The 24,790-nt window shown below is 46.6% G+C and overlaps 1 protein-coding gene across 9 annotated transcripts in view; it reads left to right on the top strand.

Moving 5' to 3' along the window:
- The window catches only part of adgrg6 (adhesion G protein-coupled receptor G6), a 35,265-nt gene extending 11,451 nt beyond the window's left edge, over positions 1–23,814 (top strand). For 5 of the 9 annotated variants that reach the window (XM_029495746.1, XM_029495745.1, XM_029495743.1 and 2 more), the window contains 21 exons: positions 6,116–6,204; positions 6,431–6,483; positions 6,999–7,037; positions 7,108–7,250; positions 7,485–7,596; positions 8,592–8,680; positions 8,783–8,847; positions 8,933–9,069; positions 9,173–9,338; positions 9,421–9,567; positions 9,657–9,773; positions 10,157–10,202; positions 10,560–10,666; positions 10,782–10,909; positions 11,515–11,783; positions 12,007–12,106; positions 12,299–12,449; positions 12,540–12,672; positions 13,530–13,631; positions 14,499–14,654; positions 21,901–23,814. In XM_029495746.1, the coding sequence (XP_029351606.1) occupies positions 6,116–6,204; positions 6,431–6,483; positions 6,999–7,037; positions 7,108–7,250; positions 7,485–7,596; positions 8,592–8,680; positions 8,783–8,847; positions 8,933–9,069; positions 9,173–9,338; positions 9,421–9,567; positions 9,657–9,773; positions 10,157–10,202; positions 10,560–10,666; positions 10,782–10,909; positions 11,515–11,783; positions 12,007–12,106; positions 12,299–12,449; positions 12,540–12,672; positions 13,530–13,631; positions 14,499–14,654; positions 21,901–22,112 (2,561 nt within the window). In that variant the 3' untranslated portion in view covers positions 22,113–23,814. Of the gene's footprint in view, positions 1–284; positions 360–1,011; positions 1,063–6,115; positions 6,205–6,430; positions 6,484–6,998; positions 7,038–7,107; positions 7,251–7,484; positions 7,597–8,591; positions 8,681–8,782; positions 8,848–8,932; positions 9,070–9,172; positions 9,339–9,420; positions 9,568–9,656; positions 9,774–10,156; positions 10,203–10,559; positions 10,667–10,781; positions 10,910–11,514; positions 11,784–12,006; positions 12,107–12,298; positions 12,450–12,539; positions 12,673–13,529; positions 13,632–14,498; positions 14,655–15,488; positions 15,532–21,900 lie in introns of all 9 variants that reach the window. The other 4 variants (XM_029495750.1, XM_029495748.1, XM_029495749.1 and 1 more) reach the window with 3 other exon arrangements.
- Positions 23,815–24,790: the final 976 nt, after the last annotated feature.

Raw genomic sequence — 24,790 nt, 5'->3', positions numbered from 1 at the left:
TTTCTAAGCTAGCACAGTTAGCATGAGGCTAGCAAAAAGTAAGTTAATTATCTGGTCGAGGCGAGATAAGAAATGTTTGTGTGTTGGAAACAGATTTAACTCCGGTTGTTTCTCAGACTTCCACTGAAGTAAAATTATCTTTAGATGCAAAGACTGAGTGGAATTCAAACTGAGTCCCAACAGAGACGGATACAGGAAACAGGGTTTATCCATGAATGTTGAAACGCCGTTACCTGCTGACAGACTGCTGTTTATCGGATCTGCTTTGTTTGCTCCTCCTGTAGCTCAGCAGACGAGCAGCAGCGCAGCATCAGTTTCTGCTCCCACTAACCACCCAGCTACTAACCCCACAGCTCAGGGTAAGGACGAGCATCCTGCAGCGCCGCCGCCGCCGCCGCCGCAGATTCCTTTAACATCCAGAAGCTCAGCGCCGCTCTGAGGAAAATCACAAAAGGAAATCAAATTCACATTCATAGAAGAGATTTTCTTCCCTGAATAAAAGAGTCTTTGATCGGATTAATATTAAACATTCAAATTTTTTATTAGTTTTCACTTCTTGTGAAAATTCATTTCTTGGCCTTTTATCGATAAAATGTCAGAAGATGCAGGTAAATTTGGGCTTGTGCTTGATTTATTTATTTTTTTTTTCAGTTAATTTACAGTTAATGATGAGTCAGAATTATTGATTTGTTCTCCTCAGTTTTATATTTTACTAAAGAAATAACACGTGAACGTCACCCAGTTTAATTCTTACACTTTGGCCTCTTAACAACTTTGCAGCTGTATTTAGTGCAACCTTCTCTATATTTTTTATTGTTTCTGTTTTAATAACCAATAATTCAATTTGTTCAAAGAAGTTGATTCATCTGTAGACGGATTATGTTTTATATGAGCTTCTGCACATAAATGATTTTGATTAACGCTGTTCGATCTTTTTGGTGATATTTTTCTGCCGCCACGTGACTTCCATCTCCTCGTCCTCGTCCTCATGTCTTCCATTAATGTTTCCAGGATCGACTGTGCTGTCAGTAACTACTAACCAACCTGCTGCTTCCTCGGGGGGTAAGACGCTTTGGCATGCCTGCTTCTTTCCTTAACAGGGTCTGTGTGGTCTTTATTTCTTATTAGAAAAAATCTCTTCGTTCTCTTTGACAGTACGTTTCTGGACTCACATTAGTCGTATTCAGTTTTATCCCACCTGGTGTCTCATTTCACAAAATTGTGTTTGGCTTCTTCTGTTGTGTCACAAACAATTCAATCCATGAAACAATCTCAAAACCTCTGGACTTCACCTGATTTTTTTTCTTCGGCATGTTTTCTGTTTGTCTTCTCTGCTAAAAATCCAAGAATGTGAGAAACGTGATCGTATTCAGGTCAGTTCTGATACTAACGCTAGTCCAGATGGCAAATTCTAAATAAAGTGCTTCGTTTGTTTATCTCCTTTGTGGATGCTGTTTCATCTTTGATTTATGATCTGTAACCTCCTTTTTCACTGTAATGGAATCCAGCAGAGGAGACTCCAGTGAAACCGCCGCTCCAAATCCTCGTCTCTCAGTCCACGTCCTCTCCTGCTGGTCTGGCTGCTCACCGCAGAAGACGGAGGAGTGTTTTTGGACCAACAGCTGCTGGAGGTCTTCATCCTGGACCGCCACGCACTGCAGCCTTTTTTAGCAAAGACTCTCATCCTACAGCTTCCTCAGCTCAAGTCCCGACTCCTCCAAGTCCAGCATATCGACCTCCAGCTCTGAATCCAGATCCACCCGAATCACCTCACCCCAAAACTCCAGCCTCCTTTTTTAGGGCTCCGGGCCGTCGTAGCTCCAAGGCCTCCCTGGGGTTCATCTCCACCCCTCTGATCTGGCAGGGGAGGAAGAGGCCGACAGGAGGAAGACGCCCGGCCGCCACTGGAGTGCCAACCAAACCGACGGTTCACGTCACAAAACCTCCAGCACCGCCGGCCGAAGTCAAAACCACAACCAGGCCTGCAGAGGCTACGCATGATTCTGGATTAAGAAACAACCACGATGAGTTTCCTTCAACCGCCTCATTTCAGGACAACACAGAGGAACCTTCAGGGGCGGGAGCATCATCCTCCTCATCTTCATCATCTGCACTTGGCAACAGAAAGAACAAACCTGCAGCTCCCCATTGGTCCGTCCTGATCATAAGTACCAGAGAAAACCAAACGAAGGGTCTTCAGGATCCATCAGATGATGAATATTTATCAGGAACTGAGCCGTTTCTTTATGAGTCGACTGATGGCGGCGCCTTTAGCAGCCCCCCGCCCGATGCATTGCCTCCTGCCACGCCCCCTTCAACCTCCTCTGAGGGAGAAAGTGAACATTATTTTATCCAAAAACTTCTCCGTGTCTCAGAAAACCTGCCGAGCGAGCTTTCTCAGGACAGATTGACGTCTCTGCCTCTTCCCTCCTTTTCATCCCTCTTCGTCAGACAGCCGACGCCGTCTCTGCACTCAGTTCACCTCCGTCCCCCAGATTCTTCAGCGCCACAGATGGAGGACGCAGAACAGATTTCAGTTTCTTTAAGCCTGCAGGACAACAAAAGTCAGCCCATAGATCATTTTTGTTCAAGTACAGACTTTAGACCGACACGTTCACCTTCACTTTCCTCCTTTCCTTCTCCCGTTTTGACAGAAACTTCATTTTCTATCTCTCCTGCTTCCTCTCTCGACGTCCTTCGTTACGGCTTCTCTACCTCTCTTCCTTTTCTCTCAGCGTCGGACTCCTCATCTCATGCTATCGCCGGTAATTTCCAAACTCCAGCGGCCCCTCACCCTCACTCGTCTAACTCGCTCATTCCTCCCTCATCCTCCCCTCTGCACCAGTTCTCCTCCGTTCCTCCTCCAGCCTCTGCTGCCTCTCAGGAGACCAGCCTCGGTCTGCTTTCAGGGGCAAACGCTGCTCTCAAATCTGCTCACGCTCAAGAGTCAGAAGGAGTTGGTGTGAACTTTCGGCCTTCTTTGTTGTCGTTTCTGCCCTCGAACCTTCAAAGGGACTTTGAACTGACAGCGGCTGACATGGCATCCTCTCCATCGCTTCCCAAAAGTGAAACTGACTCTCAGATGTCGGCTGTTGATGGTGCACCGCTCCCTGAATACCGCTTGGTCTCCTTCAGCAGTATATCAGGACTGCCCCCCCCAGGCGGATTATCTCTGGGTACAGGGGCGGATCCGTCCCAGTTGGAGTCTTCAGGTGTGGATCTTTGGCCTTCGTCTGAAGCAGCCCGTCTGTCAGTCAGGCTGGTCCCGCTTCACTCTGATCACGGATATTTGAGCGACGTGTACGCTCTGCCAGTCGAGTCACGTACACCGAATCCATCCTACGTGGGCTTCACGTCCAGGCTGACAGTCGGCGTTTGGGCCTCAGAGCTCAGCCCGGCTCTGCTGCCGGCAGATCTGGATCTTTCTTCCTCCTTATCTTCAAACTTCTTCCTTTCAATTAGCGATCTCAACCTGTTGCTCTCGGGATCTCCTCCACCTGTCGTTGCTACAGCGTCCTCGACCTCTTACCCCGCTGGTCCGGTGGTGGAGAACTCTGAGGCATCTTCACCCGAGTCACCAGAAGGCCTCACTTCCAGTTCGACCTTTAACAGAGATCCAAGGGGACTGGAGCAGCACACGAACGCCGACATTCACTCCCTGTCTGACTACAACAGTGCGTTTAGTGCTCCCACTTCCCTTTTGTCAGATCCATCTGTCGTGGCTCCGACTCAGACACCGGCGCTCCACAGCAGCTTGAGCGCCCGGCCCGGCGATGCTGCAGGCCCGGATCGTACCTGTCACTCAGAGCACGGCAGCCATCTGATCCGAACGCACAGCTCACACTCAGGCGCTTACAGACAATCTGGTGAGAAAGCCGAGGAGACGGAGCAGGAACCATCCCTCCTTGTTTCCTTTTCCCTTACTCCCTGTCTCCTTTCACCCTCGACTGTGTCTTCGCTCTCTCTCCCAGCTGTCACGCCTCCTTTACCCCCCCTTAAACTTTCCGTGACGTTTCAATCCATGAATGTGTCCCCCCCTCCCCTCTCCAGCTGGACGCCAGCAGTGTCTTCCAGCATGGCGGTGGCTGAAACCCGCCATGATCCCGTTAGTCAGTCCGTCACAGTCAGCCAATCACTTCCTCTTCACCCAGAGTTTGCCAGCAGCCGCCAAACGACCAGTCCCTCCAGATCTGCGGACGCTGATCATGTTTCTGCTGCGTCTTCAGCAGTGAACGCTGTTCTGGATGAAAAGCCGGATGTTGGAGCAGACCATCCACTGAGTGAAAGTCTGAATCCAGAAACACAATCTGGTCCTGCTGAAATGGAAGCGTCTGAGGCCAGCTACCTGTCGAGCCACACGCCATTCAGACCCCCCGCTGGTGCTTCTGACCTTCACGTCACATCATCCATCGACTCCCCGATCGATCAGGCAGATCACAGCTTCATTTTTGGGCCTGCTGAGAACCTCATGGTGGGCTCAAAAGACTCTGATTTGACAAACGCCACGAGGGAGACGGACGTCGTCACTCTGGTGGAAAATGGAAATACGGAAGCGTCGGGGGGGGATGTGACAGACGACAGACCGGTAGCAGAGTCAGATCTCACCGTTTCTACTCCTGCTGTGATCCCGAGTCCAAGTGTGTCGGATCACAGTGAGAATCTGAGCCCCGGGGTTCCCATGAATGGAGCCGCCGACCCAAACCTCCACCTCTCCGCTTCCCCACCTTCAGTCCTCAATAACAACCGTTTTACCACCACAAAGATCTCCTCTCCGGCTGCGCCACTGAAAGCGCTCAGCACATCAGCTGGCGGCGATGGCGGCCTCAAAAAGGCCACGGTTCGTCCTAACCGTGGACCCTCAACGGCGGCTCTAACTGCCAAACCCACGTGGCCATGCCAATGTAAACAGCGCTTTCATTTTACATGTCTGTGTGGACTGTCAGCCGGGAACAGTATGTCATGCAGTAACCAAAAACTCTAGACGTAGAAAATAGGAAACATCTGAAATGACAGAAGCATGCACTGTCATTTATTCACCGTAGTAACTTGTATTAAGTCTTAAAGCCTTTATTTATTGCAATATCCGCTGCAGGCCAAAAGTAATTGGACACCCCTCTCCACATCCATTTATTTTAATTATGAAGTGGTTGTTCTCCTCAGCTCGGCTGCTTTCAGCCCAATAAAAGGAACGACGGCTGCGCCTCCAACTATTACGCAACAGTTGCTGTGTTGTTGTGTACCTGTGGCTGAACAGGACTAACCCCCCCAGCTGCTGAGGAAACGTCCACAGACTTCTGGCCCTTCGGTGCTTTAACAAACAGATTTCTGAGGAAAAAACTGAAACAAAAGAAGATTTTAAGACTGAATACACGATGAAGTTAGTCCCTGAGGTGGTTGGGTTTGGAAATGTAGGAAACAGATAGCTCTTAGAGTCTGTACTGTTTGTTTGTTTGTTTTTCTGTCCTGTAGTGGTACAATCAGGTGAATGGGGTGGATCCCTGAGGTATCCCTCAGGTATCGGAGGATGCTGATTGGTTTGTGGTGATGTTGGGAATCAGAGGAAGTCTAGGTGTCCTGTCAGTAGTTACAGTCCTCTGGATCTCTTCTTTCTCTTTCTTTCTTTCTTTTTTCAATCCATCCAGCTTCTCGGTGGAGACATCCTGCTCAAAAACAAAACAACAGACAGCTCGATGCTGTAAACGGTCTTCAGCCGGCTGGGTCTCCAACCAGAACTGATGGAGTGGTGCTTACTAACATTTTAGATCCAGGACAGACACCTAGTGGCCGAGGTGAAGCATAGCAGGAGAGCTGAGCCCAGACTGTCTCTCCTCTGAGAGATCCGAGAAATCTGAAAGGTTTTTTTTAAATAGTGATGATTTCAAATCAGCTCTCTTTCTACTTTAACTGAGAAAGATTTATCTGAAAGCTGAAGGATCGCCAGCTGCAGCGTGACTCTGAAGAAGTGTTGGTTTTTTAACTCCATACATCTCCTGCTATGTGGCCCAGGCACAGAAAAGAAACACCTCCATGATGTGTGTAACAGCTGGTGGCGGACTGAGGCTGAAGCATTGTCTTCTCTTTCTCTCCTCTCCATTCCTCTCACTTCTGTTTGCAGAGAGGTTGTTCTACCGGATTTCTTTTGTGGTGGACGCCGTGGAAGCAGCGCCGCCGCAGGAGGACGTGGAGCAGGCCGTGGAGCTCTGGGTGAGACGAGTCCGGCCTCTCAGAGCCACAACTGCACTTTAAGGACTGTTTTAACCCGCCGAAGGGTTACAGCTGTGGGCTTGCCAATGAGTCCGTCCTTCATCAGTAATCCACAGATGTGTTGATTATGAAATCACCATCATCACAGCAGGATTTAAGACGAGCTGTTTGTAGCTGTTTTGTTTTTGGGTTCGAGTGATTGATTGCATTTGTGTTCTTTTTCCAGATGAATCAGACGGTTCAGAACTGGGTCCACACGGTCTACGTGCACAACATCAGGTAACACAGACGAACACTGACGAGCTGGAGATGGCAAAACCACACAAAGGAGCTTTTTTTGTGTGTGTGCGTGTCCGTGAGCCCTCATTCTGAGGAGAAGTCAGTCTGAGTTTACTGTGTTGGCAGAATAAAGACAATCAGACATTTGGAGCTGATTTTTCATCATTACTGAGCAGAACTCCTGATCAGACAAAGACAGAAACGACCCAAACACATGAGAGGAACTTTTCTTTGGTTATTCTGCTTCAGGAAAAGAAGGGAAACATCACAAATAGAATTATCTGCGGTGAGATTTTAAAACGTTCTTGTCAGAAAAACGATGAAAATGTGGCTGTAACTGCGTGACGTGATCGGCTGATGTCTTCCTGGTGATCTTGGCTTTATCGGTTTGTGACACGTGTTAAATCCTCTGTGAGAAGCTGCTGAACCTCTTTAACCTTGGTACAGTTTTCTGGCTGATTTGAAATGAATCGTCACAGCTGCTCTCTCACCTTCCTAACTTTTCCTCTCTTCAGTCTCCAGCTTGAGGAAAACATGGAAGACCAAGTGATAAGGTAACTTTCTGTCTCAAAGCTGTTGTTTTACCTCGACTCCACTTTTTCAGCTGCTTTGCTTCATCTGCAGATATTCCGGTTTGGCCCTGCTGAGTTATAATTACATCGCCAATGAGAGTCTGAGTGAAACTGCAGTTTCTGCAAAGCTGCACGAGAAAGAAGGACCGACGGGATCCGGACTGCAAATCAGCATCAGGAATGTCAAACTAGTCGGTAAGAACCTGCATGATTCAATCCAGAGGAAATGAAAACGAATGATTCATATTTTACATATAAAACTGATATGACGGATGTTTTTAATTCAGTTTCCTTCTAATTTGCAGAATTTATTCATTAAATTTTATTGCTTTCATCTGATTTCAGTTTTAGGTTTTATCGTGTCTTGAGATTTCTTCGTCGTCTCGTCTCTCTCTCATTTATCGTTGTTGTCGTGTCCTCTCCTGACAGAAAACTGTCCGAAGGAGGATCTTCTTCACTACCCCTGGCCTGAGACCAGACCCACCGTCACCCAGTACCTGCCCTGCTTCCCCTACAAGGACAAGAGCGTGTCCAGGACCTGGTAACACACACACAGACACACACAGACACACAACGTTCTGCTGCTCACAAAGTTCAATGCCTGAAAACAAACCAAATCTTCAAAGTCTGCTCTTGATGAATTCATCTAATAAACAGCCTCTTCCCTTCTGAAGTTATAATGAGTTTCATTAAATTCACCTTAGACATGAAACGTTTCTTCCCTCAGTGACTCACGATGGCCAAATCGTTTCGTCTGCAGAGTTATATCAGTTCTAATTAATCTGAATCACTTCCATGAACATCAGAGGTAGGCAGACAGACAGACAGCAGCTCTGAAAGGGGGGAACAAAAACGAGGGATGTTTTTTGGGACAGTTATGAATGAGGTGAGCGTGCGAAGACGAGGACGCTTCGAATTCTTTGAATTCTTTTCAGGGGAATGGTTTCTGATGTGGTCAGAGGATATTCTGAGGAGCTGCCGATGGGTTCAGCCTCCCCTGAGATCTGTACGGTTTATTTTTCGGGGGGTTGGCTGTGCCTGAAAGTTATTATGTGTATCTGTTGTAATTGGCAGTTCACCGTTCAGGGTAAATAAACCTGGATCATTTCAGGTGTTAACACACCGACGCTCCTGCTGGCTCTGCAGATTCAGAGACCGACGTCCATCACAGTCATCAGTCTGGCGTTTGTCTTGACCAGATCTTTCTTTTCTGTAAAATCATGTATCGGTCCACCACTCAGAGCAGTTTCAGAGAACATCCCTCTTTTATCCACGGCCATAGAAATTATTCACCATTTGTGTGAAATCTTCTTATAATTTCATTTTTTGGAAAAGTCTCTGATCTGAATCGGTCCATTCATGGTTTGTGCCAAATATGAAGACTTTTTTATTGAGATGTTCTGCTCAAACTTTGTTTAATAAAAGCACGGCGACCTTTGACCTGCAAAAGCTGCAGGAGGACTTTACTGACCGGCCTCGGGGACGGACAGCCTGAGAACTAAATCTAAAATCTAAAAACTTCTCTCTCTTCGACAGTCTGATCAGTCCACAGAACTACTCCTCCTACTGGTCCCGTCCAGACAACGATAGCTGCAAAAGTATCGACGACATCAAGGTTTCAGCGGGTGAGTCCATCCGCCAATCAGGCTCTGAGACAAGATAATCATGGCTGAAAAGGTCGAAGCACAGATGAATAAATGTGTGCGTTCTGTGTTTTTGTTGTGCAGAGAACGCGGCTGAGGTGGCGGTGCAGCTCGCCGGCATCACTGACGCCAAACTGAACGACGTCATGGTGGGAGTCCGAGCTTCTCAGTGTAGACTGAACAGACTGGAGGAGCTCCAACGGAGAATAAACGCCCTCCTCTCTCCCCTCCCAGGTGTCCCAAGTGGTGACGAAGGTGCAGGAGCTGGTGACCGTGGCCAAGATCAACAGCTCGTTGGCCAAAACCGTCGTCACCATCATCTCCAACGTCATGACCAGCTCTGAGACGGCGCTGGTGACGTCGTCAGAGAAGTACGATCACGATCCGCCGTCCTTTCAATCCTTTGATCTGCTGTGACGCCGTCCACCTCTGCATGAGCAGTCAGATCCTGGTTTTTCTGTCTCCCTCTCTCAGAGCTCTGAAGGCCGTAGATGAGCTGGTTCAGAAGATCGAGTTTGACGGCCCATCCCTCAAAATCACCTCCAGGAACCTGGCTTTGGGGATCATGGCCAACAACGCCACGGCATTCAGCGGGATGTCCTTCAGCGCCTTCATCCCGCCGAACACCACCGACCCTCAGGTAACCGTCCTCCTCCTCTCGGGGGTGTTGCTGTCTCCCTGATCTCACTCTGACCCGTCGATTGTCTTTCCCCCTCCGTCAGATTGACTTTGAATCGATGACAGCTAACCCGTTAGCTCAGGTCACCCTCCCCTCCTCTCTGCTGTCCAACGTCTCCCTGAGCGACGCCGACAGATTGTCCCTCTCCAGGATCAACTTCATGTTCTTCAGCAGCACCAACCTGTTCCCGGTCAGTGCGGTGTGCTCGGATCTTCCTGTTCTAACGCTGACAAACTGCCTAAAAACAGCTCCTCACTGATTGGTTGTCGTCGTTTGCAGAAAGAGCAGGGCGGTCGCTCTCTGAACAGCTACGTCGTGGCCAGCAGCGTGGGGAACTTCTCCATCAGCGGCCTGACGGAGCCGGTGAAGATCGAGATTGCTCACCTGTCTGAACAGGTACGGACGTTTACCTGCAGTTTGTCTGAAACCAGAAGTTTGAGGGATGTTTTGGCTCCGCTTTGATATTCATTTGTCAGACTGAGTCAGATGTTAAAGACAAAATAAATAAATCTAAATCTGAAAGATGCTGACAGAGCAGCATCCACCATGTGTTCATACAACATTTTTTTTATTTTGGGCGTCCAGTGATGCTTCCCAGCAGCTGAGAAAAATCTCTTTGAAAGGTTTTAATTCATAAAAAGTTGGCTGTTGTTTGGGTGATATTTTCAGCATCAGGGGAAACTTCAGTACAATTCTGAGATTCGAGGCGGTCGGAGAACTCCGAGGTTAAAGAAAACGAAGCAGAATCTGACGTGTTGTTTCTCCTCTTTTCCTGGCAGCCCTCCTTGAATCCCGTATGTGTGTTCTGGGACTTCAGCATGGACAGTAAGTCTGTCACCACGTCAGCCTCTACAGTTCCAGGTTCAGCGAACGTTCACACGTCTGCAGGGAGCCGCTCACCTTTTTTTACGTTAAATTATAGTGTGAGAAAGTTAAAAAACAAAAGCAAAACATCTGTGGAAGCTTCATCCAAGCTGCTCCTCGTCTTCGGGGAGCCTCCAGGTCGTCACAGCTTGTTCTGAAATGATTTGCTTGGTGTGCTCGCCGCTTCCTAAAGTGGATGTATTTTCATTTTATTCAAAGGAAGAAAGGATGAATTCACATGAATTCACATGAATTCACGTCTTTCAGCAGCATGTTCTTCAGCAGCATGCTGATGTAATTCCTCGGTGTCTCCACCAGATAGCGCTGGAGGATGGAACGGAGACGGCTGCAGCGTGTCGGCAGAGTCCAGCAGCAACAAGACGGTCTGCCTGTGTGACCATCTCACACACTTTGGCATCCTCATGGTGAGAATCTTTAATCAAACACTGAAGCTACTTCACGGCTTTATTTCCATTTAGGTATTGATGACATTTGTTCTTGGACGTGTTGAACTTGTCCTGCTCTGTCTTTTTCCTCCAGGACATATCCGGAGCTTCGCCTCACTTCGACGCCAAGAACAACAGGATTCTGACCTTCATCACCTACGTGGGTTGCGGCATCTCTGCCATCTTCTCTGCCGCCACGCTGCTTACCTACATCGCCTTCGAGTGAGTCCGGCCTGTCACGCTGCTGCCTGGCCTCTTTAGTCCACAGCTACACATCCCAGCGCATTTTTAACGAAACCAAAAATGAAGGGTGTGTCCCGTTCGTTGGCCGAGCTTTAAAGGGAGACCAAAAACAGAGCAACCCTATCCCTCCATGTGATGACAGAGACTCTGTAGATTAACCGGTGACTCTACGTACATTTGTCTCAATATGTCAACCCCGAGGTGAACCAGTGAAATGTCCTCACCCTCCATCAGCTGGCGACCCAGAGGGACGAGCAGATGCTTGAATGTAAAAGCTTCCTGTGGGCATGTTTCGTTTCCATCAATAGTCCAGCTGGAGAAAGTTATGTTATTTTTTTGGCTCTGAAACCAGAGAGCGTTGTTTTTTTCTCTGTGGGAATTGGTGCCACGTTTTCCTTCATGGGGTTTGACCGATGTGCAGTCCTGACCCCCTACGGCTGATACCATGAAATCAGTTCATCTGTGAATTTAAGATAAACATTAAATCTTCGTATGGATGTCTCTATACGTGTTTATGTCAGGAAACCTTTCTGGGTCACTCCTCAAAGCTCTCTGGGTGTCTTGAACTCTTTTTCTAATGACAGGAAACTTCGTCGGGACTACCCGTCGAAGATCCTGATGAACCTCAGCGCGTCCCTGCTCTTTCTGAACATGGTGTTCCTGTTGGACGGCTGGCTCGCCAGTCTGGAGACCAACTGGCTGTGCTTGTCTGTGGCCATTTTCCTGCACTACTTCCTGCTGACCACCTTCACCTGGATGGGGTTGGAGTCCATCCACATGTACATCGCCCTGGTCAAGGTCTTCAACACCTACATACGCCGATACATTCTCAAGTTCTGCATCGTGGGATGGGGTGAGTGGCTGATCTGTCATCGTTAGCTCTGTTTACTTCCTCTAAGAGGTTCAATTTCCTGCTGACATTAGGATGACTGATTTCTCTGTGCCACCAGGACTCAGAAAGAAAAACTATCCTGTTCTGTAGCAGCTGTAGCTAGCAGGATCCATAAGCGTCTCAACGGCAAAAAAATAATCAAGAAAGGAAGACACGGGAAGTCTGACGCTGTGATTTGTTTCAGGTCTCCCGGCGGTGTTGGTTGGGATCGTCGTGGCCGTGGACAAAAACTCCTACGGGCTGCAGAAGTACGGCAGAGACGGATCAGCCGAGGGATTAGATTTGTGAGTGCTGTAATAACAAGTCAAAGTCAAAAGTATTTGCAGCATCCACATTAGTTCTCAACTGCAAACTATTCAGCTGAGCGTCAGATCGACCAGCAGCGTCCAACATTTGATTCAATTTTCTTCAGCTGTCTTCCTCACTCCACATCATGTTGCACGTCGTGTGTGTGTTTGTGTCCTCCGTCCTCTCAGCTGTTGGATCAAGAGCCCCGTCGTGTTCTACACCATCTGCGTCGGGTACTTGTGTCTGGTGTTTCTGCTGAACGTGGCCATGTTCATCGTGGTCATGATGCAGATCTGCGGCCGCAACAGCAAACGGACCAACCGCTCGCTCCGGGAGGAGGTGTGCGGATCACATCTGGATCGTATTAAAGTTTCTGTGAGGCTGCAGGCTTCCGAATGAATGAGGCCTTTATGTTGTGTTGTGCTCCAGGTCCTTCGGAACCTGCGGAGCGTTGTCAGCCTCACCTTCCTGCTGGGCATGACCTGGGGCTTCGCCCTGTTCGCCTGGGGGCCCGTCGCTCTGGCCTTCATTTACCTCTTCACCATCTTCAATTCACTGCAAGGTACGAAAACAGCCGGGCGGCTCCCTCACTGTGGAGCTCAGGAGGTGTTGGTCCAGATCTAGCTGAACTTTCCACAGATGCCACAGAAAGGAGGGGAGGAATCTTTGAGATCTAAGTAGAGTCCTGTATTTTATCTTGACAGCTTTCACAGCTCAGTATTTCTGAGGTCTTTCTGTCTTTTGACCTCAACCTGAACTTCCGCTGCCCGCTGGGTTTTTGACCAGGTGACCCGTGAAACTGAAGGTCGGGTTAAAATCAGGCATCATTTTTAAACGCTTTCTGAGAAAAGTCAGAATTTTTCCTGATTGACTGTTGCTGTAATGTAACACATTTAAATATCTATTCAATTAATTTCCCTCCCAGACATCTTTTAAACTCATAAACAGAACTTCATCATTGAAACAGCTGGATCAGCTCTCCAACCTCGTCCAGAACCTGCATCTGGACGGACAGGATAAAGATCATAAAATATCAGGATAGAGAGTGTTTGATCCTCAGACCCAGACCCAGACCTGGACCTGGACCAGGACCTAGATCAGACCAAACAGCAGGACTTCAGTCTGTTTCCCTCTAAACAGAGCTTTGTTTAAAAATGAACATCATGTCGTATTTCAGACTGAGAGCATAAATTCATCAGGAAAATGTTTGCTGAGGAGGAGGAGGGACATTTTCCCATAGAATTCAATAAAATGTGACTCTGTCAATCAAGTCCTGTAATGCAGGTTTTCTGGCTCTTCAGCTTTGTCTCTATCTTTCAAACACACTTTTATGGAGCGTCTGTTTTCTATCACCCTAACCCTACTTTGGGGATAATTTACTATCTCAAACTCTCCAACATCCTTTAACTTTTTCTGCAGGTCTCTTCATCTTCATCTTCCACTGCGCTTTGAAGGAAAATGTCCAGAAGCAGTGGAGGAGATACCTCTGCTGCGGCCGATTCAAGCTGTCAGACAACTCAGGTATCTGTCTGTCCTCCCCTCCCTCCGTCTGTCTGTCTGTCTGCCTGTCTGTCTGTCTCTGGCCGAGCTCGACGCTTCACAACAGAACAATAAAGCTAATTTATGTCTCTCCACAGGAGTCTGGTCAAATCCCTCACCTGGACTCCTGCCAGATTCCCAGAACAGCAAAATTAAAAAGAAAGACAGGCATTTTAGTGGAATATGAAAGCAAAGCCTTCGGCTTTACAGCTAATAAAAAAAGATGAAAGCGAGTCCCGTCAGGAAGATGAGGAGGTTCTCCAGGTGCGTTTAGTCCTGCTTGTCCTGACCTGCTGCCATTTCAAATCTAAAGAAGGCAGATGAGTCTGCAGCTCGCAGACGTATCTGATCGTCTGTCTTCATACCAAAAATTCCAAGTTAATTGTTGTGTGAAACGACGTGGAAACCAAGCTCATCAAATGCAAAGCTCATCCCCACGTTCTCCGTTTCTCAGAGGAGTGAATTCCTGGGGCTTTGATCGGGGCATGTTTCACTCCTGTGAATTATTTTCATTTAATCTTCACTTCTGTAGGTTTATAGGCACGTTTGGTCTCCAGAGGATGAACCCGGCCAACAGAGCTCATCCTCTGATTCCTCCTCTGAGCCTCGCCATCATTTATCATTTGGATGAAATCTGCTCGTGTTGTCGTCGCAAAAAAACAGCTGCTAATTGCAAAAGGTTGCATCAGATTAATGAGAATCTGCAGAGGATCTAACACGTCACATGGAAGAAGTTCTAGCCGCATCGACAGGAGGGGAGATCTGTTCCGATCGCTGTCATCGATGGCGTCGGGCAGGGGACCGGTCAGAAGCTACCCTCCGATCATTTGTGCGTTTGTCTCGTTGCAGATTGGAGTAAAACGGCCACCAACAACACAAAGAAGGTGAGCTCGGACAACCTGGGAAAGTCTCTGTCCTCCAGCTCCTTCGGCTCCAGCACCGCCAACTGGACGTCCAAGGCCAAAGCCACGCTCAACCCCTTCACCAAACGGCACAGTAACACAGGTGAGACAACCGGAGAAATGGGGAGAGCGAGGGGACAGATGATTATCCTCAAAAGGAAAACACATGTGCGCTCTAATTTACTATAGCTGTATTAATACATGTTCCCAAAGCAAACCTTGTTCTCTCTTATTCACCGGAACACAAATCAGCCTGTTTCTGTCGTGTTTCCAACAAGATTCCACTCTTTAAACGTAAATTAATAAAAGAAGAAAGGAAGAAAACCCCCGCGGTGTGTCATAATCATGATTACATGCAGACTCAGAATATTCTGTGCCGCCTTCACCGCTTTTACTGTTAAAGAGCTCGCAGGTAAGAAAAATTGATGAACACATGTTTTTGTGATGTTAAAAAAAAAACTGCGTTCCCATAATGACATGAATAAAAACTTAAAGTAAAGTGTGAGAAGACAAAAGTAAAGTTTTAGAGTTTGTCCAGGAAACATAAAACACTGAATGCTGCCACGTGGAACATATGTGACCAAAAAAATGCGCGGGTGTGGTGTGTTCGATCCCGGGGAGCCTCCATCTCCACCCGGGAGTGTGATGTAGACTTTGGCTGGGTCACCTTTTTTTAAATGTATGTGTTATATTGTATTTTGCTGTCGAATGTGTTTCAACTTCCAGGCAAAATAAAAAACAAAGACTCAAAAGAAGAGAGAGAAATATTCTCCTACGAGGAGCTGGAACTTTTCTAATAAATTTTAACGAACCGTCGGCTCTGAAATAAACGATGAGTCTGCACGTAAACACGATTCCTCCTCTGATTGCTCAGGTTTGTCAGTGTTACTGTCAGCTGATGTCTCTTCATGTATCATCCTCTGTGTTTGGTGTGTAGAGAGCTCTTCCCAGCAATAGCAGGAGTGGAGGATTCAGTGGAGGTAAAGCTAAAGCTGATTGGCTGATTGACTTCCTGCTTCCAGCATCATGTGATCCGCTCTGCGTTTCCCAAAATGCTCGCGGTCAAAGTGGATCCAGAAGTTGAATTTGATTGATTGGCACGAAAAAAAAAAAAAAAAAAAGGAAGAAACTGAATCTGAAACAAAACTTTGCCCGGCAGACGTTTTGGGAAGGCAGCCGCTGTGTGTTGTGATTGGCCGGTCACTGTGATGTCATACACATTCACGCCATCTTGCTCCCAGCCTGAGACACACTGAGCGGGGGGGGGGACAGTCCACCCGCCCGCCCAGAGTGCCCCAGGGTGCAGAAACAAACACGCCCCACCAGGCTGCATCCACGCTAACATCTGCCTCATTTAACCGTGACTTGTCTGGATTCTGGATCAGAGCTGAGTAACAGATGTAATAATTTGGGATTGCTCACTCCGATGAACACCAAATGTGGATGATGGAGCTGGCCCGAGTTCAGAGTCCACATATTACATGATATAAAGAATAATAAAGTCCCAGATTGCCGAAGCTCGTTCTCTGACTGTAGTTAGGTGGAACATCTGTGCTCCAAACTACAGAGAAACCAGCTCTTCGCTCCAAAAAACACCTACAGCTACAATTTTTTAATGTGTGACAGTAACAGCATCAGTCCACGTTGGAAAACAAACCCCCCTCATCAGGTAGAGCACATTTCTGTTTCGTTTCAAAGAGTTCTTTATGTTAGAAAAACACTGCTGTCCGTTAACCTGCCCTTCAATTCTTCCCTCCGCTCACCTTCAGTTTTCATTCTCCGGCCCGAAGACATAAAGAACAGGAGAGAAAAAGATTAGGACACAAATGAAGAACTTCTAATTTTCCTGCAACAAACCCAATTTGGGTTACACCTGCATACACCGGCAGCCAGAAACAGATGAATGAATGAATGAATAATCGATCCAGACGTTCAAACCTCCCAGTTTTACCGAGAGACTTTTGAATCTATTACAAAGTCAGCAACAGATCTGGAAGAAGCTCGAGTCCATTTAAAAAAACAGCTGGGACGGTAAAATGTAGCAAGGAGGCTTCCCGATGTAAAGAAAGATTTATGTGGCAAAAACAAAAGTCAATCCATAGAAAACAGAGATTGAGAAACTGGTTACCTCCCAGCTGTCCTGCAGCTCTGCAGACTGTTAATGCGTCCTCTGATGCAGAAGGTATGTTTCAGCGTTTCAGCAAAGTAAAACTACATCTGTGGGACCAAAATATGATTTCCATTAAAGAGGGAACGCTGAAGACAATTAACAGACGAAGGAACTTGGCTTTTGCTGTCTGTAAATATGAAAAGCCAAAGAATGTATATGTTCTTTCTTTTTTTTTTCAGCTCCAGAGAGAACAGTTTGAAACAGACCTGATCTGTAAATCACAACCTGTCAAAAGGAAGTCATTGGTTTCTGAGACGTGTGTCTCTCAGTGTGTTTACTCATAAAACAGCCGAAGGTTTTTCAGTTATGTGCGTCTTTGGGCCTCTTTTGGCTTCAGTCCAGGTTATGTGATTTATTTTGGTTTTACAGCGTTACCCATGTGTTTTCCAGGGTCTGCTCCACGTTGCTTTATGATTTGGTTTTATTCTAATGAGACCTTAAAGGCTCAGATGGACGCAGCTGCAGCCAGAGCAGAAATCTGTACCTGAGAGTGTCCACCGCAGGTTCTGAAGCTCGGCGTTCGCGGCTCTGCCACTTCTACGGACACAACTTTAAACCTAAATGTAAACAGATGAGTGAAATAAAAATTCACGGGCTGTGCTACGTATCATGAAGGATGAAACCAACCGCAGCGTTTTGTCGGCGTTTTTGTCCCGGGCTGTAAACTGTGAACATTTCCAGCTCTACAGCTGATTTCTTTTTATAGTTTGTACTGTTGGTTTAGTAGCTTTAGTTTAAAGCATGCTGGTTCTTTCTAATGGCGATCATAATGGAAATTATCTGGTTGGATAGAGATTTCCACCAATATGTTCTTTTTCTTCTAAAATATTTTAACTTCGATTGAAAAGTCACAGCGACGAGATTTGGACAGAAAGTGTGATTTCACTTTGATGTTTGGTTTTTAGGGGAAAACTCCTCTTGATCAAATTTTCTTGGAGATCTTGTGTAATAGAAATAACGGTTAATCCATTACAGCAGGTTTTTTTGGACATTTTCGGATTGTTTTTTATCAGATTCTTCCTTCTTCGTTTTTCTGACAGTGTAAAGTTCATTCATTCATCTTCTACCTCTGATCTGTTTCCGGGTCACGTGTGGTTCTGGAGCCAATCCCAGCTCATCCTGAACAGACCTACAGTTTAGAGTCACCAATGAGCCCAAACAGGATGTCTGTGGAGGCCCCAGGCCGGTGCCAACAGCACTAACCACTACGCCGCCGTGCTGCCCACAGTTTCAAATCAAACGCTCTAATGTTTCATTCATTTTCTCCAGTATTGTGTTTATTTATTTAGAAAATGTAGCCGATAAATTCTGTCGTTTCCTTCCTGCACATCTCATTTCTCCCACTTTCCTTTGAATTCTAAAGAACCACCTTTCCGTCTGCCATCTTTCCATCATCATCATCATCATTATTATAATTATTATTATTATTATTATTATTCCCCTCCACAAGCTCCAGCATTTTGGACCACAACAAACAGAAAAAGGCTCCAGGCGGCTCTGTCAATCAGATGTCACGACTGAAGGCTTCATGAAACGGTAGTTTACAGCCGCGTGCCAACGAGACACAGAAACGTAGGTGTTGTCGCCTCCGACTCGGGATCGCACAGATGCCCTGCTCCGTGTGTGACGGGGGTTTTTGCGTTTTATTTGCATTTCTCTTGGCATGGTCCGACTTTTCACTCTGCTGTCCAAGGAATTTTGAGGCTTTCTGAGTGAGAACATTCCTACAGGAAACACATCCTGTTGCTTGGTGGGGATATCGGAGACGCCACTGCCAGAGAAATTCAGCGTTTAAACTAATGCAGCACTTACAGCTTTGGAATTCGTTGCCTCATTTATCAGGAAGGCCGTGAAAATAGCTCATGTAGATCTCCTGGATGACTCCGGCATCAGGCAGCTGACATTCTCCTGTGAAAGGAAGTTTCCTGTTACCAGATCTGCTCTATAGGAGGAAAAGCTGGCATTAGAATGTACGTCGTGTTTAAGAGCAGCGGTCCAGAATGTGAAACTCATCAGGAAATTACAGGATTTGTCTCCAAGAATGAATGAATGAAGGACCTTTTACAGAGCTGGCAGGATGCTCGAGCCTTCCTGCAGCAGCCTCGTCAGATTGCCTTCAACGTCCAGACCAATAATGGCTTGCAGATCCTTAAATGCTGGTCAATCAGAGTCCTTCGGCGTGTTTTGGAGGAGAATGAATCTCCTGTCTTCACCGTCCTGACTGTTTTTTTCGTGAAACTTTTTCCCCCTAAATGCAAAAAACAATTTAACTGAGCTGAGTAGAAAAAACAGGCATTAAACAGAAATCCTTTTTCCTGGCTGGCTGTCGGGTGAAACAGAAAGCACAAATTTAACGAATGTCAGACGAGCTTAAGCGTTTGATTGTGTAGAGACTTAAATTGAGCATTTGGCCGAACTTCATCAATGACCAAAAGGAGGAAAGTGATCTGCTGGCGTTCAGAGTTCGTCATGATGAATGAGAGAGAATAGAAAGGTTACACAACGGGACCAGATCAATAAATCAGTTGATGCACTTATGAGTTTTAATGTAGCCGGCTGTGTGCTGAAGTGTGATGGTGGAGGACGCAGTCAGCTGTTTCAGTTTTAAACCAGGAAGGCGTTCAACATCATGTTCAGAGGTGGAAAAGCCCTTCACCTGAGAGCGCTTTAAAGAACCAAGTCTTTTCATTTTTTCATTTATATCCGTTTGTAGGAAATAGCCAACACCAGCTGGGGAGGAGGGGCAACATTTCAGAGCTTCTTAGTGACGAGTCCACCTCACAGTACTTTATTTAGCTGTGAGAATTGAAATCAGTGGAGAGGTGGGGACATTTTCCCACAGGCTTCAGAAGGAAGTTCATCATGTCATCTAGAAATCGCCAGTTTCATCAAACAGTGTCAGTTTAGGATATATTTTTTCTTTGGCTGTAATCTACAGCAGGAACATGAGAGCGAAAAGAAAACATTTAGATTTCTCTGACCTCAGCGTTCGACAGAAGAAAGAAAAACTCAACATACTTTGGCAGGTATACCTTCTGCTGTAACCAAAAACTAAGCCGACGTGTTTCACGTCGTGTGTTGTCACACAGAAAGTACAACATTATTGAAAGTTAGAAACTAACAAATCTAGTTTGGTAGATCTGCGTTGGTACTAATCGAGATTTTGGAATCTGAACTCAACTCAGTTAGCTTTTTAAAAAGAAGGTAAGAATGAACAGGACTGTGCTCCTGCTGTCTGAGGCCGCTGAGCAGCATCACGCTCATTCTATAGTTTCCAGATGTTTGAGCTCAGAGGATTCATCCAACATAACCAGAGGTCTCCGCTGTGACCCTGACCGCCCCCCCCCCATCACCACCACCTCCCTCAGGTTCCATCTCTGTCCCGAAGTGCACCCTCGAGAAACTTTCACCCATCGTGGGATTAAACAGGAAATTTTTTAAGTCAAATTTGGCGGATCGGCTCGGATTCAACATTGCTGCGTGGAGCCGGGGGTGTAATCAGCTCTGCCGCCTCGCTCGGTCGACGTCAGAGTGCGTGAAGTCAGGGCGGCGGCCGACGCCAGCACCCGACTACCTCCTGACCCCGCACAACAGCATGACAGCTTCATCCCTGTTTAGTTTAGTTTGGCAGCGGACGGAGAAGTGAAGTGCTTCTGCTGTTCCAAGGATGAATTCGATTCAGATGAAGTTTAAATCATCTCCTAACGTTTTACATTTTAATGGCAGCAGAGAGCCACACCGCCAACAGTATGTGCTTGATTTGGCCTGCGTCGGCCCGCTTTCCCCCTGAAAACATTCCCATTCCCATAGGCTGCTCGCGGCGGTCCAGATAGCAACCACAGTTTGATGAAAACAACATAACTGTAAAATTTAGGTTGACATTTAAAGGTGGAGACAAAATTATTGCTGCACACCAGATTCTCCAAATTCCCAGCTGCAGCACCTGAACCAGACTTCCTAATATTTATTTTCTCCAGAAGAACGTGTTCCCTTTGACCCTTCGCTGAGGAAGACACCAAAGATAAGTCTGCTACAAATTCATCTAGTTGAAAAGAGACAGTGCAACAAAAATCCTCTGCAGCTGTTTCCGCTCCTTAAAACGCAGCAGACTGATATGAAGCAGCGTCTATGTGGAATCTGACTGACTTGTTGTGCGTTGTGCGTCAGCTCAAAGACACAACATCGGCCCTCAGTGCGGCAGCCACATCCGTTCCTCGTTCCCAGTAAAGTTCAATGAGCCTGAAGTGTCGAGTTTAAGGTGCACATTCATTAAAATCAAAATGTAAAGAGATGAAAGAGCAGCGCGCCGCACAGAGCTGGAAGCAGACGTGAGAATCGTTTCGCTGTAAATGACGCAGTCGGCAAAGTTGGTCAATTATGGTTTTTACAGCCGTTTATTTTAAACAGAGCTGTTCAGCTGCTCCACGGTACAACACCAAATGATAATTGAACCATGCCCCTTACTGTAATGCTTCCCGTCTTCTTCTCTGAAGTGAAACCAAAATATATATGAATCCACGAAACAACACTGCAGCGTAACGATATAGATCTCGGAGGTCAGGTATTAAAAAGTGGCCTTGGAAACAAACAGGGCAGATTTACTGCGGCTGCGCTCAGCTTGGTTGTATTAACTGTTAGCTTGTAAATCCTTTGAACATTTTCAACAGAAAAAAATAATAAGCCCAGGCCTGGCAGCTGCTAATGGAGCAGTTGTATCTGACGCGTGTCCCGGTGGCCTCTGCAGCTTTGAACCAGCACAGGCCAACCTTCAGCGCTTTGGTAGATGTCGGATGCCGTCCTGTTTCAGCGCCGACCGGAGGCCTCGGGTGATTTTCTTTAGTTTTGAGGTTGTGCCAGTAAAAGGTGTTAAAAGCTGCCCAAGCTTTTCTTCAGTCAGATATCAGGACCCCTCTCTGATATTCTCACACATGGATTGTTTGGGTTAAAGCAGCGGTGGCAGATATTATTTCACCTCTTTGCCTCCAGTTTGACCTCGCTCACACCGAGTTCCTGCTTTATTCAAACCGTGCTGTGCAAACATAACTGTGTTTGAATGCCTCTACTACACTAACACTAATGAGTGTTGACTCATCACACTTAGGCTGTAATAATTCAATGATTATTGTGTTAATGTGGTGTAATTGTTGTGTGTCCTTGTTTCTTGGCTTCCCGGCTCCAGATAAATGTTACTCCAACCAGACCGGCCCAAAGTGCGTCTCCTCGTCTTTGTCCTCGTCGGAGGTGGAGGCCAACTCTTCGTCCTCCTCGTCCTCCATCCTCCCCGTCAGCCAGATGATCGATAAAGTGAGGGATTACTGCTCCACGCACTCCGACAACTTCTACAAGAACATCATCATGTCCGACAGCTTCGCCCACAGCACCCGGTTCTAGAGCTGCCACCCCCCCACCTCCCCTTCCCCTCCCCAGATGTGTTAAACACAGGAGAGGCTTCGATACAAACGCCATCATGATTCTTCCCACAGTGATATCTAGGCCTTCACATGTTTGGAATACCTCCAAGCAGAGCTCGAGAACCCTCCTGCCTTTTGTTGTCTCCAGCGGCGTCGACCACCTAGCAGCATCGCAGAATTCCTGTCCAACGTTCCAGATCTCACAGCATGTCAACGGAACTCCTTCCAGCATATGGGAACTCCATCAGAGCTGGAGTATCCGCTCTGTTATGTAAACTCTCCAGGCCCTTGAGCTCTGCGCCAGAAAGGAGGGACACACCTTGAAGCTTGTACCTCCAGTCTGAGAGACCCGACCAAAGCTCTCTCTCGCTCTGTCCTCTGGAGCGTCTGCATGTCTTCCCGTCTTTTGATTGATCAGAACTGACTGAACTGACGTAGCAGCCTGTGCAGAATGAGGTGAAGCTGCGTGAATAGTAGCTGCAAGGATCCATCCAGAGCCTTCTCAACACTGCCTGCTAGTTCGTGATGAAATTTCAGAGGGAAACCCGAGAACTCATAATCAGGAGACCACAGTGAGTCTGAGGTCTGCTGGAGAGAACCTCGCTGCCATTCTACTGTATCATATCAAATGACAGAATCGGCTGACCTGGCTGCCCGACCGGGGGAGCGTTTGTTTTTTTAATACTGTGATGTTTGTTAAAACTGCCCGTTTGTGCATGTGTGTTTGGTGTCCTCTGTAAATACTGATGGTGACATCGTGTCCAGCTGGTTGCTTCTGTCAGCGCAGAGTTGGGTTTGGTCCAGAGGGAAGGCCAGATCGCTGCCGCCTTTGTCAGACGTCTTCATGCTGATATTTATCTGATGAGTTTGTTTTGGTATCGAGGATGAAGTCATCCGGTCTCTGTGAAATTACAGAACACAAATTCGGACACTAACAACACAACACATATGTCGATTACGATTAAATAATGACATTTTTTTAATCAGATGAAACTTCACTGTGACATCGTAGCCTAAAAACACAAACTTATCTGTCCAAAGAGAAAATGGTAAATTCAGTTTTTAGTAATTTCATCATTTAATCATCGACGCAACCACAAGCCCTCAGAAACAGAAGGTTGTCCCATTGTCCTCCCTGTGGTGTCCCATCACTCCCATCATAGATTTACTCCAACGACGCTGAAATTTACGGTTTGGCATTTTTCTGCCTGAATCTCTGGCAGCTCAACACAAACCGTCAGTCACCACTCAGATCTGAAAATGACGTCACCTTTAATGGAAAAGCTTCGGCTGCTTCTGATTTAAACTCCGAGGCCAGACCTGAGTGATAAATCTGTTCAATCTCACAGAGACACACAATCACACGACGGGTCCTTCAGTCCAGACACCATCACGAGGAACGGATCGCCATCTGTCTGTCTTTCACTTTCCTCTTTTGTCCTGTGTACAGTTTCAATTAATTTAAATATTAAATAGTAACTCTGAACTTTACGTAGTCGATGAATATTGTACCAAATGCAGATTTTTCCGATGAGGATTGTAATTGATCGTGGCTTTCGTTGTTTTTATTGTTATGTAAACACTTTTCTGCACCCAGCGATGTTGTTTTTGTCTCGCATGGTTTGTAAGTGATGTTATTATCCGGAGTGTCACTTCACCATCTTTACATTAAAGCGAATTACATGAAGCTGTACGCCTTCTTTTCTCCAACAGGACGGTCAAACAGACTCAGGCTCTGAAAACGTGTCAGCCAGCCACCTTTTATTTTAAAGCTCAGTTTGTCCAGACTCACAAAGCTGCTTCTGTCCCAGCTATTGAAGGACTCATTTCATATGACTGTGCTGCCCTGAACGCATCACTTCTTTCCAACCCTCAACCTGTGAGATCTCCCAGCGTGTCGAGCCAGATTATTCCAATGTGGGTCACCAGATGAGCTCCCCCCTGAGAGGAGAGAGTTTATGAAATGATCACAACAGCTCCGAAAATAAAACCGGTTCTGTTTCTGTTTGTCTAAAAGTCAAACAGAAACATGACTTACTTTTATTTTTCTTTCAAGACTTCTTTCAAGTTATTGTGTGATTTTTTTTATTCATTTTCATTTCCAGCAGATACTTTGGATTTTAAGAAATAGTCAGACTTCCTGCCTTGTCTTTTTGTGCACATTTCACCTCTTCAGCCAAATTATTCTAAATGCTTTTATAACTCCGAGCTCACATCAGTCGCACATGGAGCCAATCCTCCGGCTGTGGTTTCCCACCTTTCTCTCCACCGCAACAGTGTTGTGACTGGATATGTAAACTTCAGCATGTGGTAAAGAAGTTAATTCACTAAACACAGGGTGCGCTCTGCATGTGCCAGAGGTCCGTGGAGGGAAACCAGACAATGACATTCCACATGTTTCACACCTGAAATGAATTTTTATTTGGATAAATATCTGCGGTTTGGAAAGCAGAAGAGTTGTGTGTGAGGTCAGAGAGTCGGCTGCTGCTCGGGGGATTTTTGGGGGAGTTTGGCACTGAAAGCTCCAAGCTCGTGAAGAAAAGGAGGTGAGATTCAGCGTGGAGTCCTGCAGAATCAGATTGACCCTTCAGCTCACTCATTAATACCTCCTCAACGTTCCACTAACTTCTCAGATTTCCAGATGAACTAAATACGTGT

Source organism: Echeneis naucrates, chromosome 24 (genome assembly GCF_900963305.1).
Source record: "Echeneis naucrates chromosome 24, fEcheNa1.1, whole genome shotgun sequence".
Classification (NCBI taxonomy): Eukaryota; Metazoa; Chordata; class Actinopteri; order Carangiformes; family Echeneidae; genus Echeneis; species Echeneis naucrates.
Note: the sequence above shows the minus strand (reverse complement) of the source record. Positions and strands in the feature narration are given on the sequence as shown.